General features: G+C 36.4%; 2 protein-coding genes across 2 annotated transcripts in view; both read left to right on the top strand.

Annotated features, from left to right (window-relative positions):
- LOC135213022 (probable N-acetyltransferase san) overlaps positions 1 to 5,183 on the top strand; it is a 58,909-nt gene extending 53,726 nt beyond the window's left edge. The window contains exon 4 of the mRNA XM_064246831.1: positions 4,169 to 5,183. Coding sequence (XP_064102901.1) covers positions 4,169 to 4,310 — 142 coding nt within the window. The 3' untranslated portion in view covers positions 4,311 to 5,183. The remainder of the gene's footprint in view (positions 1 to 4,168) is intronic.
- A 10,397-nt stretch (positions 5,184 to 15,580) lies between these two features.
- Positions 15,581 to 16,468, top strand: LOC135213304 (tigger transposable element-derived protein 1-like). The gene has a single exon (XM_064247285.1). It carries the CDS (start codon positions 15,581 to 15,583, stop codon positions 16,466 to 16,468), a length of 888 nt encoding a protein of 295 aa, XP_064103355.1.
- The last annotated feature ends 4 nt before the right edge of the window (positions 16,469 to 16,472 follow it).

Below are 16,472 nucleotides of genomic sequence, written 5' to 3'. Positions count from 1 at the left end.
GCTATTGCTACTTGAATATTTTGAGATACATTAGCTTTTATTTATTTTTTTAGGTAACTTGGAACCAAAGTTTTAAGTTATTAAAGTTCCAGGCTCAGACATATGGGTTGCAGTGAAAAAAGTTAGGAATCATTGGTTAAGGGAATGTAAGTGCTTGGCATTCTAAATAACTGAGGTTGTGAGCATGTGTGGATGGGTCAAAAGGGATGGAGTTTTATATTTAGAATTCATTTATATAGAAACATCAGTTATCTGGAGATGATTAAAATCCTAATGGATCCAAGAATTATGTTTAGTCACCTGATTTTCATAAACATCATACTAGTAATTGCTACTGTATAATATTGAATCATATTTACGGTATATCTAGTACTAGTACCAATGTAGTACAAACTGAACTATGGTAATACTACCATGTTCAATAATAATAACCACCTTTAGTAGTTATTTGTATTGGCAGCTACATGTTGCATCCAGAAAATTGTTCATGATTTAAATAAATTAGCTGCTCTTGCCATTTATTTACCCAAAGCATATCTATTGAGTGGCGAGTGAAATGATGATAATTAAGAGTTAATTCTGTTTTTTATTTATTTTGGACATCTGAATGAATTGATTATGCAGTGGTTCTGTTGAAACAAAGTCAAATCTTATGTCAATAGACTAGTGTTCAGTTTTAGTTTTACGAGAACTCGGGAATCAAGTAAGATAAAATTGTTCAGGGTTAGGTTAGACTATGCAAAGTACGTATAGACTAACCTGTTGTAAAGGTTCAGCAAGAATCATTAAAGTAAAACCTGGCAATCTATATTTATAGAACTGCTTCTACCAAGGACTGCACATTTTTGAAAATTTGGTGTATGTATTTGATGTGTAAACTAGTCTAATCTTCCATTTACCATATACGTATAATACTCTCATTACCTCCACAGTACAGTGGAACCTCAGTTTTTGTATGCCCTGGTTTTCGTATGATTCAGTTTTCGTAGAATTTTTTTGACAAAATTTTCTCTTGGGTTTCATACACATCGTCGGATTTCGTAGACTTGGAAGTGCTCCTTCCAAGGTCCACCACGTAACTAGGCCCTGTACCCAGAGCCCAAACAAAGCATCGCATGTTCTCTTGTGACCCATTCTGTGCCTCAGTGGCGTGGTTGGTTTGGTGTTTGCTTCTCACCTCGGTGGTCGCGGGTTCGATTCTCGGCCATTCCATTGAGGAGTGAGAGATGTGTATTTCTGGTGATAGAAGTTCACTCTCGACGTGGTTCGGAAGTCACGTAAAGCTGTTGGTCCCATTGCTGAATAACCATTGGTTCCATGCAACATAAAAACACCATACAAACAAACCATTCTGCTTCAGTGTTCGTTGTTTTTGTGCTTTTTGTGTTTTTTTATTCGAGTACTGCTGCTAAATAAAAATTTTAAAGAAACGCCAAAAACAAATGTCTCTGGACAGTATTTTTGTGCGACAGGGTTCCAGTAACTCTCAAGCTGGTCCTAGTGCCAGTAAAAAACAAAAAGAAGTAACCCCAGATAGGTCCTAGATACCTGAAGTCCTTCTGGAGGGAGATTCCCCTTTCAAACAATAACCTCTCTTCCTCCCTCTCCCCTCCTCTCGATCTTCCATACGCTAGCAAATGTTTTCCATAAAGGTAAGACTGATGTTAAATGTTCATTTATTCATTTCATTAGTGATTTATATTTATTTTTCATTGTTCTGTATGTAAAACGGTGTTTATTCCTTATAAAATGTATTTTTGTTAATATTTTGGGGTGTCTGGAATGCATTACGTAATTGTATTTACATTATTCCTTATGGGAATTATTGTTTCGGATTTCCTACGTTTTGGACTTTGTGGGACGTTCTGGAACGGATTTTGTATGAAAACTGAGGTTCCACTGTGCTTTACATGTATTTAGTTAATTTACTTCACCATGAAATATTTGTTCACTGTATGTGTGTTCAGTAGCCTGTAAGAAAATGTTCAGTCCGCCTAGGCTATACATAGGATAGAGAATCAAGAATCAGCTAAACAGCCCTTCCATTTTACTAATTTTCTCAAGTTATTAACTTTTGGTAAATTTTTTTTTTATTTCATACATGTTGCATTTTTTACAATATTTTTAAGATTGTTTGAAATCCATAATTATTTTTCTTGTGGGATTTTGCGATCATAGAAATTCCTATCCTCTTCAAAAACTGGCCACAACTGTGTGTGCTCTTTTGGCTGACTTATTTTTTTTATTTATTTTTTTTTTTTTAATAACTTGTTAGTTTGTGGATTCCGTTGAATTGTAACTGGTTTGATAAATTGTTGTTGCTGTGTAAAATCTTAGAAAACTCACCCAAAAATGTTTCACATATGTATTGTAATATTCTTGTAACATGCAATTTCATAAATAATGAGACCTCCAAATTTTCACCCTTAAAAAATTGTTTTATCACGCAGCATGCGAGTTAAATGTACAAGACCAAATAACAATAGGCTAACCTCTTTTCCTCCTCTTTATCTATTCCATTTTTTAGTTAGACTAACCCCTTTTCCTCTATCTCTCTATCACATCTTCTAGTTAAGTTTAAAAAAGTAAAAAAGAATGCCAAAAGTATCGTTAGTATGTTACTTGTTTTGAAAATGCATACAGCCAGAAACTGCTGATTTGCTATGAACAACGGAATCCGATAACAGCCTTTTACTTGCATTTCAACCATCGTACGATAGTAAAAAAAATATTGTAGTTACAATTGTCGTTAGGGAGAATAGGACTGATCTATTTTACTTGCTTTAGAGAAAAGATCAGCAAGGGCATATACTACTGCTAAATTTAATCTGTAAATTTTAGCTGAAGTTGAGCAAAGAATGTTGATTCGCTAACAACTATTATTGTGCATCGGCAACAAGGATGAAAAACTCGCAAACTTTGGTGTAGTACCATCAAACTCAACTGTGAACAAAATTTGAGAGAAATGTGTTTTAATCAAAATTATTGGGCATGAAAGAACACATTGTACTGTTTTCACTACAATAAAAGGTAAATACGTAAAGCTCGTAGTATTCTAATGAATACTACAAGTGAAAATATTGAACGGAATCTCTTTATCATTTGTTTACGCAATAAACATGTCCTCAGTGCCATCTACTAATGAAAAAATAACTAAATTTCGTTCTTAAACGATACTTATTTAAGTGATATTTTGACTTGAAAACAATTCGTATAACGTAAAATAACCTTGTCCCATGTAAATTGAGTATCTTGGGAGTCATTTGCGCTAACTAGAAACAAGAAAGTCGCTCTGATTTGAGTTCAATAGAGCAAAATAAACTTGCGTTGCAATTGCCCTCAGCTGATTTCCAAAACAAAGCATTGATTGCTATGTTTGTATTTTATAATACAAACAAATATTAGTAGTATGAAAATACATATAATATTATTGGATGCAGTGAAGTAAAGCATAACTTTTGAAAAGATACATGGAAAAGATGCGTATCCATTATGTTTGAATTTTATCATACGATACTAATATGTGATTATTACATACTCAAATTTTATATCATGTATGATGTGACCCCCTTAAAATTAGCTCCAAAATTAGGTCTTCAAAAGTCGCATGATATGCAAGTATATATGGTATATCATTTGGGTACTGGTAAGACAACTGATTTAATTGTGGATGTCATTATTAAGCCTAATTTGGTCTATCATAAGTCTAGCTTTGGATGTGGCAGCAGTACATTCACCTGGGAAGGTTGAAGCAATAAGTGGATGACGCTTCATGTATGATCTGTAGTTGGTAATTGATTTAAGGTTTTAATTTGTGAGAGGATTTCTTGCACTGCCTGATGACTTCCTATTAGAACATTGGATTTTTTCCTTTCTGCTTCATTTAGTACCTCGTTTTAAATAATTTATACATGGCTAGCCCTCATTTATTACAGATTTATATTGTGTGAACTCTGAAAATAAAAGCGAAGTTTGAAATACTTTCTGGGGGAACTTTCTAATATAGCACCCTTATACTAATATGTCTGTCTTTCTTGTTATTTGACAAGTAAGGCTGTTAATATTGATTCTGAACAAAAATGATTAAATTGGATGATGACATAAGTTTAGCATATTTATTCCCTGTAAGATACTGCATCGTTTAACTTGTATTTTCTTTACTTTTCAGGCATGTGCAAGTAAACAATGATGGTGCCCTAGATTTCTACAAGAAGTTTGGCTTTGAAGTTGTAGAAACCAAGCAGCATTATTACAAAAGGATCGAACCTGCAGATGCCCATGTTCTCCAGAAAACTCTCGTCAAATCTTGAACTCTGGCTGTGATTAAATTTGTCTCAAAATGGAAAGGGCATTAATGACGTGATGGAGCTAGTGAATTTGAAAAATAAAGTAATGCATGACTTGAATTCAGTTTAAAATAGAAAAGGAAATGCATTCTGATAAATAACCAAATACATTATAAAGCAATGTCTGACCTCTGTAAAAAGTTCATTGTGACCTTAATGAAAAAGTGGGGTTTTGGATAGTAAACGCACTCATGACCACAAGCCGCATCATTGAATGTTACGTATTTATGTAGTCACTTGTTTACTGTACTGTGAATTGCTACCTAAATGAAAGTGACTGTGTCAGTGAACAAAAAGTAGATGTTTTTGAAATTCTGATGAATACATGTACAGGTTAATTATTATATTTTAATCAATTAGCTAATAGTAGAAAGAACTTCCGTGACCCTGGTAAGTGCGGGAATTGTAAAGTTTAATTTTCTACCTGTTCTTGTTTGTTTATTTATCAGTACAGTTTAATGTCAGGGACTGCAAGAAGTATACTCACGTAAACTCCTGAGATTTTACTGTGTACAGAATAGATGTGAATTTGCAGCACATTATTCATCAAATCATTGTAAAATTATGTTGTTGTAAAATGTGTCGCCAACTGACTTATGATTCTCTACTAGTCTTATTTCAATTTTCAGTCTTGAATTTCTCTCCTTACCCATTTATTGAGTAAGGTTGCAGTAGTTATTTGCAGCTTTGAAGTTGCATTTATGTAGTGCATCATGACAGTTTTCCCAGAGAAATGTTTTTGTCACCTATGCAACTGGAAATTGTGCATTTGAATTTCATTAGACTATTAACTTGTTGTTTTTATAAGATTGAAATATATGAAATTCATTGACAATATCCTTTAGGTATTATTTTCATCCTTGTTTACATTGATTACTACTGTTTGTTAGTAATATACTGTTATGCTACTGTGAGCTACTATGGCCCTCATTAAAACACCACTTGATTTTGGGATAATGGTAGTGTTACAGAAATTGGATGTATCCCAGAATTTAAAAGAATTTTTTACTTATTAGTAAATTGGAAAAATGGTATCTGATCTTAGATATTAACTGATGTGCACAGCTTATTTGTGAGCCTTCATGTGACATCTTTAATAATATTATGGAAGATAGCATTAATTATTTGCATTATGGCTGCCTTATGTCTATTTTGACACCTTAACCATTTATTCTTGCTGTGTTCTGGTGTTACAAGTAAGGAACATCTGCCTGTCATCTGATCAAAAAATTGTTTTTTTTTTATTTGTAGTGATTCTTTAATAATTAGAGTACATTTTTATTAGATAGTATTTTGTTTACAACTATGATATAATATCTAATTCTGAAGTCGTAATATTGATTGATATATTTTGGCTGACATACTTAAGTTAACTTGGTGCCTTCTTCATGATACATTATAAATCATTACAAGACTATTGTCCAATTTATGGGATCACTTGGCCCTGTCTGCAAAGTACTGGTTCATGATTGTGGGTTAAAATTTAAAGACAAAATTGGATTTCGGAAGCCAGTTGGGAAGAAAGGAAAGAAACAGATGTGAAAGAGCATTGCACAGCTCATATTATTGTAAGCTGTACCTCAAATGGAGTTTTTTCTCTGATTTGACTAAGAAGTAATTTAACAGGACTAGGAGCAAGGTGTATTTCTGGACTCCTTCAAGGCGAGTTGAAAATTATGGGCAGTGTTAAGAAACTGACCAGAGGAACAAATTATAAAGAGCAGAAAGCTATGCAAATGGAGGCCAAAAGAATGGTACAATAAACCTTCTGTGCCATTTTTGGCAAACTTTCTAAAGCATGCTTTTAGCAGTATGCTTGTACAAGGGTTTTTCCTCATAATCATGTCTTTTTGTACCTTTTCTTAACATACATTATAACTGATATTTTTTCAAAGAAGCCGTTTATTGCGTATTCAACCATAATGAAACACCTCTGGGAATTATTGGTCAGATTTTGTCTCAATTAAAATACAATAATATTTGTCTTTATTAAACCAGTACATTGTGACTTACCTGAAACAATATTGCTGGATAAGCTAAGGAGTTTTAATAGACCAGTGCTTCCGAATGTCATTGTCACTTTAATATTAGTTGGTAGGGATTTTAGCAGCATTTTGAAAAAATATGGTGTATGTAAAGATTAATTTCTTTCACTATGTTTAGGTGGCATATTTTTGTTTGTAAGGAACAAGCTTGTTGACCCATTTCTATGTATATCATCTATAGTTTGCTTTTGTTTCTCGACCTTTTTGAAGTTATTCCCAGTTGCATCTCAAACCATCTTTTGCCATTTATCTATTTTCCTCTGGTATTTCCCTACCTAGATGTCTAATTTCTTCAATTTTACCTTTCATTTAAGTTTAATAAGTCTCATGAAGCTCCCCCAAAGAGTATGCTCTTTAAAAAAGAAATGAGGTTGGAACAAGGTAAAGATCTAGAAGTTAAACAACTGTGTGTGGAAAAACCAAAATGAATGGATGAGAAGTAAATGCAGAAAGCAGCCCTGCTGGGGCAGCAGGCACACTTCAGAAGACGTTTTATTACCATCAAAGTGCACCATGATAAAAAGATGAAGGTACTGTAATTAGTGTGACCTCTGCATAACTTGGTATGTTTTCTTTGATTAATTTTTTCTTATTTCACTGTTAAGTGATCATTGCATTATTTCTTGTCATGAACTTCCAAGTTCCTACCAAGTATAACTGATACCACTTAGTGGCTTCGTTACAGTTTTGCTGTAACTTATAGATTTTTTCCAAATTCCAGAGAGATATCCAAAATTTAGTTTTATGTAATCAAATGCTGCATAACCCCTGCTAAAGCTGGAATTTATTCACATTTTTCAATCTGACTCAAAATTTTATGAACAGGCAGCCATATAATTCATACCTTTTTCCAATTATCCCCAGCCTCCCCAAGTAATTACATGGTCAATGACTCTGTCACACTTCAGAATTCACAGTGTTAATCCTTTTGACTACTGATGACTGATATAAGCATCATCCACATTTAAATATGTATATGTATTTATGACATATGCAAACGTCAAGAAAAAATAATTGCACAAACCAGCTGCCAAGATCAGGATAATTATAATTTTGGTGAGTGTCCCAGATATTTGTTTTATGTGTACTATGTAAATGTATATTTATTTGTTTTGTGTCTGTTAAATATTTTTTCCATAATTATGTCATTTATTTTTTTATGTGAGGCAGTGAGAGAAAGGAATGAATGCTTGACTGAGTGCCACTTTTTAACAGAAAACATGATGCTACTGCATTGTTCATTTTGTCATTTTCCTTGGTACAATATACAAATTTGCATTGCATTAAGTAGGTATAATTTTCCCATATACTATTGTAAATTCTATTAATTATTTCATCTACATAAACATATCTTGGGGGGGTGCTTTTTTATGCCATCGTTTAGAGCAGTCGTTCAGCTGCAGAATGAAACAAAATTGAGCAGTCTACCTTGAAAATTGTCAGAGCTACTTATCTTTAAAAAAAAATTTTTTTGCGACTAACACATCGGTGACACTGATCTTATGGAAAGCTTGATGATACTTTGTCATTAATTTTTAAAATTTTCTTTGCTATAATTACCACAACTTGCAATGCAATGACTAGTTAATTTATCTGGGTGTGCTGTCGATGAAAATGAAGTCTTATATTGTAAATACTTTTCTTTGGGTGAAAGTGCAAAATTTTCTTGTGTCTTGGAATTTGTACTCATTATTCCTCCTAAATAAAGTTATTTTGAGTGGTTTTATATACCATTGGATAGAGCAATCATTTAGCTGCAAAATGAAACAAAATTGAGCAATCTACATTGAAAATTGTGGGAGCGCTGAGTCTTTGAACAAAAGGCTTGAGTCACAGCCACTTCCCATAGATGTAATTGTTTATAAGGGTGCGTTCACACGGTCGAACAACGTCCGACGGACAAACATTGTTACCAATTAACAATTGCTTACCAGAGTAAGAACAGTGATATACAACTTCAACTGGTACCACAGTTTGTTGCCAGATCTACTTCCCTCGTTTCAACGCTTTTGACGTCATCCTGCTTCGCCTTTGATATGGCAACAAAGTTTGTCCGTCGGGCATTGTTCGACAGTGTGAACGCACCTTTAGGGTCATAAATGAAAGTTTCAAGAGGTGCGGCAAAGAACATGTTATTGCCATTTACATTTCAGTACCTTATTTTACCATTTAGTATATGTATTTTTTGGGACAATATTGCCCAAAAGCAAAAAAATGATGCTGGTGGTCTTGCCATATCAAAGTAGGAGGTAGTGCCCCCTATAGTGAGAAAGTTAGAATTCATCTCTTTAATTAAAAAAAAGATCATCAGTCAAGTCACAAAGATGTACCAAAAGAAGTATCCTCAATTTGTTCTGTGCCAGATGAGAAAAAATTCAACCAAGTTTTGCTAGAATCCCTAAGCAGCAGAAATTATATTCACAGTTTGATAAATGTGTGGTGAAGATGGAAAAGGCATTAAATTTGTAGTAGACATGGAACAAACTTGCTGTAATGTGGAGTAGCATGTTTATTAGAAAGCAAAGCACTTAAAGATTTTAGCCAAGAACACCTGATGAAACACAGAATAGTGAAGCTAGTTACCGTAAGTAAAGAATGCCTCCATAGGACTGGGAGTTGTTTTGGTCTTAAAATGTATAAAATTGCTGCTGAAGTTCCATTTGCTAATGAATCCGTCGACATCAGGAATTGGAACTTTTAAAATTTTTGTGATGCCAGATTTCCAGCAAAGTTCAAGCTGGTTGAGAAAGGATATACTACCACTCCAGTCTCCAGGGTAAGTGTTTAATAGTGGTAAGACTATTTTGTCCATCCTTCCATAAAAATGCAAATCAGATAGTGAGGTAATGTTACTACTATGTGGCAAGTCTTTTGAGTCGTATGATCAAGCCTGCCATGGTGTATTAAGTGAAGAATGCCCATGAACAGTACATACTCCAAAATTAAGAGAAGAACCCTCTTTTTATTCTGGCAACACAAAGAAGTTTTGGATTATAGTCATTCTTATTTTTGGAATCTTTCAAACTATTTTATCCTAAAAGTAAAGAAATGCCGACGGTTTTGAATTGGCATTTTCACCTGCTAATCGCCGCCGCCTTTTTTTTTTTTCCTTGACAAAGGTGTAATCAAGTGTCCCAAGGTGACCCATGCCTGCATCTTGGTCTCATTTGAATGTCCGTTGATACTGACTTGATTAGGAGTTTATGCAATGCTAGATGTTACTCACCATTGAAGATGCAGTATACATCATATTCCTTAAAGCTGTAGTTGGTAGATTAAAACCAAAAATTACAGCCATAAAGGGTTTTAAAGCGCATCAGTGGCGTGGTTGATATGGAGTTTGCTTACCACCTCGGTGGTCGCGGGTTCGATTCCCGGCCATTCCATTGTGGAGTGAGAGATGTGTACTTTTAGTGATATGAGTTCACTCTTGACGTGGTTCGGAAGTCACGTAAAGCCGTTGGTCCCGTTGCTGAATAACCACTGGTTCCATGCAATGTAAAAACACCATACAAACAATAAAGGTAACCTAGGGGCTGGTGGAAAACTTAATCATATTTGGGCAAAAAGAATTTCATGTGCTTGAATTTATTACTGTCTAGTAATTTAATCAGTCACTGATGAAGTTTGGAAAATATTTCAGGCCAAAAAATTCTAACAAAGAAGGAAGACTATCACAGATCAACAAGAAGTTACGTATTGATACTACAGATGTTCTAAGCCTTAAATATTTAACAAATCTAAATGCAAAATTACAGAAATTGAGACTTGCGTGGAATGCAGTGTACAAGTTCTTATAGGCCAAAAATTTACAATCTGTGACATCTTCACAGTTTAAAAAGAGATTGAAATTAACCACATATATAAGCTCCTAACATTACCCTAGATTCAACAATGAGAAATCCATCTTTGGTGTGTGAAAATTACCCAAACCAGATGGCTCATCTGATGCATTATCAGATCAAGGGTACTTTCCCATCACTTCATCTCAAAATGTAGGGATTGTGATTTCTGCGTTTCCTCAATTTATTTATTTATTTTTTTTAAACCAAATGTATAGAGGATGGTAAGCACAAAATATGTAGGTGCTGTATTATTTGAAAGAGCACACACAAACTATACTATATTTTACTGCACTGTACCTCTGTAACATTTCAGTTCTCAAGTGTGTCATTTTTTAAATAACTTACTACATAGGTACGAGTGAAAGGACGTCTTATCTCTTACATCATAGTACTGTGCAGTGTTGTATTATAACTATTTTTTATTGTTAATGATTTTATATTTTAATATGTTCGATTGTTAAAATTAATCGTTATAGGTCCACATGTATGTTAAAATGTATATGGGTAGTAATTATTTAACATTTGTTTGGAAAGAATGGGTAAAAAACACAGATAAACTGTTATAGTAAAGCATGTATCAAGATTTCCAACCATCATTTTTAAGTGATAGGCTTGTATGCACTTGTAAATACAGTATTCTTTCTCTTAGCAAATTAACCTTTTCTTTACAGGTAACCAGTTGTGGAGAAAGTTACAACAGAGATGACAACGTAAAACCAGGAAGTTATACTAATTTCTCAGTATAACTAGCCTACTGAGTCATGGTAATATCTATAAATTTCTTTGTACTACTGTATGAGTTAATATTTTAAAATATCAATGTACTCTGTTATCTTAAAAAGGTAAGTATATCTTAATCACTTATCTAACAATTCTAAAAAATAAATAAACGCCATGAAGAATTGGGGCCTAAGAAGCTTCAGAATCTTCAAGTAGTCTTTTACCGTAGGTAATGTCCAAACTTCTGGTATGTAGCCTAATGATTTCAGAAAGGTAAATAAAACAGCCATATTCTTGACAGTGAGCTAGGTGGTCACTGTTGCAAAATCATCTCTAGCTTTTAGTAGTGAACTAACAAATTATGTTACCGTGTTACATAAACTTGTCATTTTTAGCGAGTCTGATCTACCAAAAAAAAAAAAAAAAAAATCAAATGCTCAAGAAAGTATTTTACAATATAGTATGCACTCAGTAGTGAACTACACACAGGTAACATCCTTAAAGAAGTCATTGAAAGTTTCATTGAAAAAACTTAATTAAATATATCACAAAACAACAAAATAACTGCAAGCACCTCAGTGGCGTGGTTGGTATGGTGTTGCGTCCCACCTCGGTGGTCGCCGATTCGATTCTCAGCCATTCCATTGAGGAGTGAGAGATGTGTATTTCTGGTGATAGAGGTTCACTCTCGACGTGGTTCGGAAGTCACGTAAAGCCATTGGTCCCATTGCTGAATAACCACTGGTTCCATGCAACGTAAAAACACCATGCAAACAAACAAAATAACTGCACACTATACGAGGTTGGAGAGAAGAATAGTGGCAGTCCTCATGTCCTTTGGTTCCAAGTTCAGCCCCGATCGGGCGGGGTGGGAAGGGGGTGAATTGTAAAAATAAATCAAATGACAGATATTATTGTCTAATCCATAGTTTTTGAGGTCACTGAGATGAATAGAGACTCTCCCAATGCCCTTTATGACCAAGCTCAGCCCTTATAGGAAGGGGTGACATGTAAAAATATCTGAAAACAACAGCTATTAGTGTCTAATCCATGGTTTTTGAAGTTGCCAAGATAAATAGTGAAACTCCTGAAGCCCTTTATGTCCTCAAGTTCAGCCCCAATAGGAAGGTGGGATGAGAAGCAACTATCTTAGCAGGAATGCAAGAGAGTTTATCAGTTGTAATCAGAGATTTTCCAGGCAGTGCCAGGTTGGTAAGCTAGTTACATATAATTGAATACGCTCTGCATTATACTATTTTATGAACTATTATCCTTATTAAGTGTAAGAAATCGTCAAATTATTTTATGGGCATTTTCAATATATATATATACGTTATATATATATATATATATATATATATTATATAATCTATATATATATATATATAGTTATATTATATATATCTATATATATATATATATATATATATTTACTATATATATATATATATAAAATTATATATACATACATGTATATATAATATATATTGTTACGTATCAAGGCCTCGTATAAACCGAATACGTAAACGGGAAAATATTATATGGAAATGCCAAAGTAACTGGATTTTAACTTACCTTAAAAAGGGGGGTTTTGGTATTATTATTTTTTGGAAAAAAAAAGGTCGCAGGAAACTCTGCTAATTACTTTACATACATTTACTATTTACAAGAGGCCGTTGAATGGCCTGGGAAAAGTAAATGCAACTTGTCCGCACTTGGGCCAAATCTATCTCACAGTAAGGAAAAGCTGGCCATAAACAGATGTGTAACAATGCTGGTTTCCCAAAGGGATCATTGTGATCTTGGTTACGGGAAGGAAGCACTTGCGAGCAAGACAGGACATGGACTCAGCAAATCTGGAAAATGGGTTCCAGATTAACACAGTGTAAAATAAAGACTTCTTGCCCAAATTTACAGTTACTCACGTTGTCTAACACACTGGGGTGGAACTCTTAGTGTTAAATGAGATATTCAATGACTTAATTTGTATGGGACGATCACAAAAGGGAGAAATGCAGTGAAAGAAACAAAGGGATATTCATTTGAGAATGAGGAGTTCGAATTGGGAAATGAAATTCAGTTTACTGGACTCGGAGGAAAAGGACTAGCAATATGACTGTATCACAACGCGTACCTGGATGCATTATTGGAAGTGGACCTTTGTAGACAACTGGCATCCGCTTTGTCTGAGGTCTGGGCGCGCCAGTACCGCCGTGGTAGGCCTAATGGAAAGGCTGGTTGGGCAGGATGTCTGTCCTGGGTCACGGACTCGAGTGGACTGAGGCCAAATGCAGGTGTGATTCGTGGGGGATGGGTTCAGCTTATCCCCCCCAATAGCAGGGCATCCTGAAAACAGAACATACGGCCAGCTAAGGGTTCACAGGAAAAAGGAGCTTAGAAGTAAGCCTAATAAGTACCTAGCTAGCTACACATTTCCCTTTGTGATACGTCCCTAAGGAGTAAGAATTTTATTCCCTCGCTCTAACAGGAAATTTCTATCTCTGGCTTGCATTTTCCCCTTTGAAGTCAGCTGATTAGGGGAAAATGGCTGCTTTTCTAGTAATCGAAATATTCAGCTCAATGCTGGGTAGACGAGGCGATCAATAAACGTAATAATATGTATATATAACTCGTAAAAATGTTCTGTTACAACAGAATTCCATCTAATAAAAGGAGCCCATAAAAACACCAAAATATAATGAGAATAGTACTATATTTCAGAGACTGCTGTCTCCCTCTTCAGGTAGATGAATGAGAAAAGTTTACAGAAAAGGTGGTATTTATTCCAAGAGGTCCATCCACAGGCAAGCCAATTTAGGTCACCCCCGCTGAGCTGGATAATCTTCCTTTAATCTTCTTAAGCGTTGGTTGAATGAAAACCTTGTTGATCGTATCTGAAATCCATGCTCCTTTTGAGATGTTCATTACCTGCCTCTCTGTTATTAAGGCAATTCCATCATTTGACTCTTGTACCAGCAGTTGCTGCTATAAATTACACGTGACAAATTCCAGTTTATTCTATGGTTATGTTCATTTATGTGGTTGAAAATAGCTGAGTTCTGTTGTCTATACCTAACTGACTGTTTGTGTTGTATTAATTTCTGGGGAAGTGATTTACCTGTAAATCCAATAAAAGATTGGTCACAGTCCTGGCATGGAATTTGGTAAACCCCCAAACCCCAGTGTCCTTGGGAGATGTCTTTTGTTGGACGTTAATCAGGGATTTGGCTAAGGTGTTTGGGTAAGTAAATGCAAAAGGGTTAAATTTTCTGAGAGTCTGAGTCACCTTCTTAATTGTGTCCAGGTGTGGAATTTTTGTATGTTATTGTTGGGTGTATCTCTGGTCTCATCTTTAGGGGGTCGGTAGAAAATTACGTTTGCTTTGTTGCTTTGTGAATCGCTTTCTTAATTATATGGGCAGGATACTTTAAAAGAAAAAAGTTGCTTGCGAATTAGTTCATATTCTTTTTCCAGGAAATCTGGGGAACAAATATGTACGTATGTATGTACAGTAATCCCTCGCTACTTCGCGCCTCAAGTTTCGCGCCCTCAGTGCAATCGCGGATTTTTCAAAAAATATTCAATCAAAAATTCAAAAATTGAGAAAATATGGCGCGGGCGCTAGCAGAAGGCAGAGAGAGTACATTAGAACATCAGGTATCAACACGGAAATGGCGCGTAACTCAAAATCCACCTCTCTGATTCGCTGGCCATCTCGGCTCCTGAATCTCGCAAGCTGATTGGCCGAGCCGCCGAGATGCGTTAGCCAGCATCCAGCATCCCACCCTGCCGAGTGGCCAGCGAAGGAAGACCGCATTCATTGTTCTCTCGCGCTTATGTCACTACTCTTGCCGCGTGAAAGTTTTAGCTGTTTTTTTTGTGCAAAATAGTGTTTGTGACGCCCTTGAAAATGGCTCCTAAATGTCCTACACCCTCTACATCCTCTGGTGAACCCAAGAAGAAGAGAAAAATGATGACGGTGAACGAGAAAGTGAAATTATTGGACATGCTTAAGGCAGGCAGTAGCTATGCGTCTGTTGCCCGCACGTACGGACTGAATGAGTCAACGGTTCGCTACATAAAAAAAGACGAATTAAAAATCTGTAAAACTGCCTCAATAACGTTCTCCAAGGACACTAAGCGCGTTGTGACTCCTCGTAATAAGAAGATTGTGCAAATGGAGAATGCATTATCAGTGTGGATAACGGACTGTCGGAAAATAAAAAAGAAGGTTAGTCTCGATACCAACATGATTCGCACAAAAGCCAAAACCCTTTATGATAGCCTCGTTCCTGAAGGGGGATGACGATGATGGTGATGACGACGATGAAGATGATCCTGCCCCACGAGAAAAACGTGGTTTTGTTGCCAGCAAGGGCTGGTTCGAGAAATTCAAGAGGAGGTTTGGTCTTCGCAGCGTTTCGTTGTATGGGGAGGCCACCTCGCAGACCAAGAGCAGCTCTTCGTTACGTCGAGGACGAGTTCCCGAAATTAATTAAAGAGCAGGTGTTTAATATGGATGAAACTGGCCTCTTTTGGAAGAGAATGCCATCCCGGACGTTCCTTTACAAGGACGAAGTGAAGAAGTCAGGGTTCAAGGCCCACAAAGATAGTCACTCTGCTCATGTGCGGGAATGCTGCGGCCTTCATGCTCAAGCCCGGCTTAATTTACAAGTCACTGAATCCTCGTGCTTTGAAAAACAAAAACAAAGCCTTGCTGCCCGTCTACTGGATGAGTAATAAGAAGGCATGGATAACTAAAGCCCTCACACTCGACTGGTTCGTGAACTGCTTTATCCCGCAGGTGAAGTTATACCTCGCGGAAAATGGGCTGCCCTTTAAGGTCCTCCTCTTGATGGACTGTGCAGGAGGACATGCAACGGACCTGCATTACGACGGGGTTCAAGTGGAGTTCCTGCCCCCCAACACCACTTCCCTCATCCAACCAATGGATCAGGGGGTCATTCGGGCCTTCAAGGCCCTCTACACGAGGTCCACGATGGAGGGCCTCGTCTCCTCCATCGACGAAGGCGACGATGACTTCAGCCTCAAGAAATATTGGCGGGAGTACAACATTGTGACATGCCTGGCCAACATTCAGAACGCTCTTAAGGAGATGAAACAGCAAACACTGAATGCAAGTTGGAGAAAATTGTGGCCAGACGTCGTTCATGACTATGAGGGATTTACGCCAGACGAAGTTCATCACTCCGCCGTAGATAAGGCTGTGAGGCTGGCGCAGTTGGTAGCCAACGAAGGTTTCTCCGACATGACGGCAGAAGACCTCAACTCACTGATCGACTGCCACTCAGAGCCCCTAACCAACGAGGACCTCGTCGAAATGACAAGATCGGCGAGTGAGGAAGAAGAAGAGGCAGCGACAACAACGAACCTGAGCAACGTGCCTTACATTGGAAAATCTGCAAGAGCTCTGCAACATGGCACGGGTGGCTATGCAACAAAGGGCTGCAAGAAATCGATGACAACATGGTCAGTGCATCAAATTCAGTAACCGT

This window comes from Macrobrachium nipponense, chromosome 42, assembly GCF_015104395.2.
Source record: "Macrobrachium nipponense isolate FS-2020 chromosome 42, ASM1510439v2, whole genome shotgun sequence".
NCBI classification, from domain to species: Eukaryota; Metazoa; Arthropoda; class Malacostraca; order Decapoda; family Palaemonidae; genus Macrobrachium; species Macrobrachium nipponense.
Note: the sequence above shows the minus strand (reverse complement) of the source record. Positions and strands in the feature narration are given on the sequence as shown.

Coding starts and splice junctions, on each gene's coding strand:
- LOC135213304 (XM_064247285.1), top strand. CDS start 15,581: ATGTGCGGGAATGCTGCGGCCTTCATGCTCAAGCCCGGCTTAATTTAC.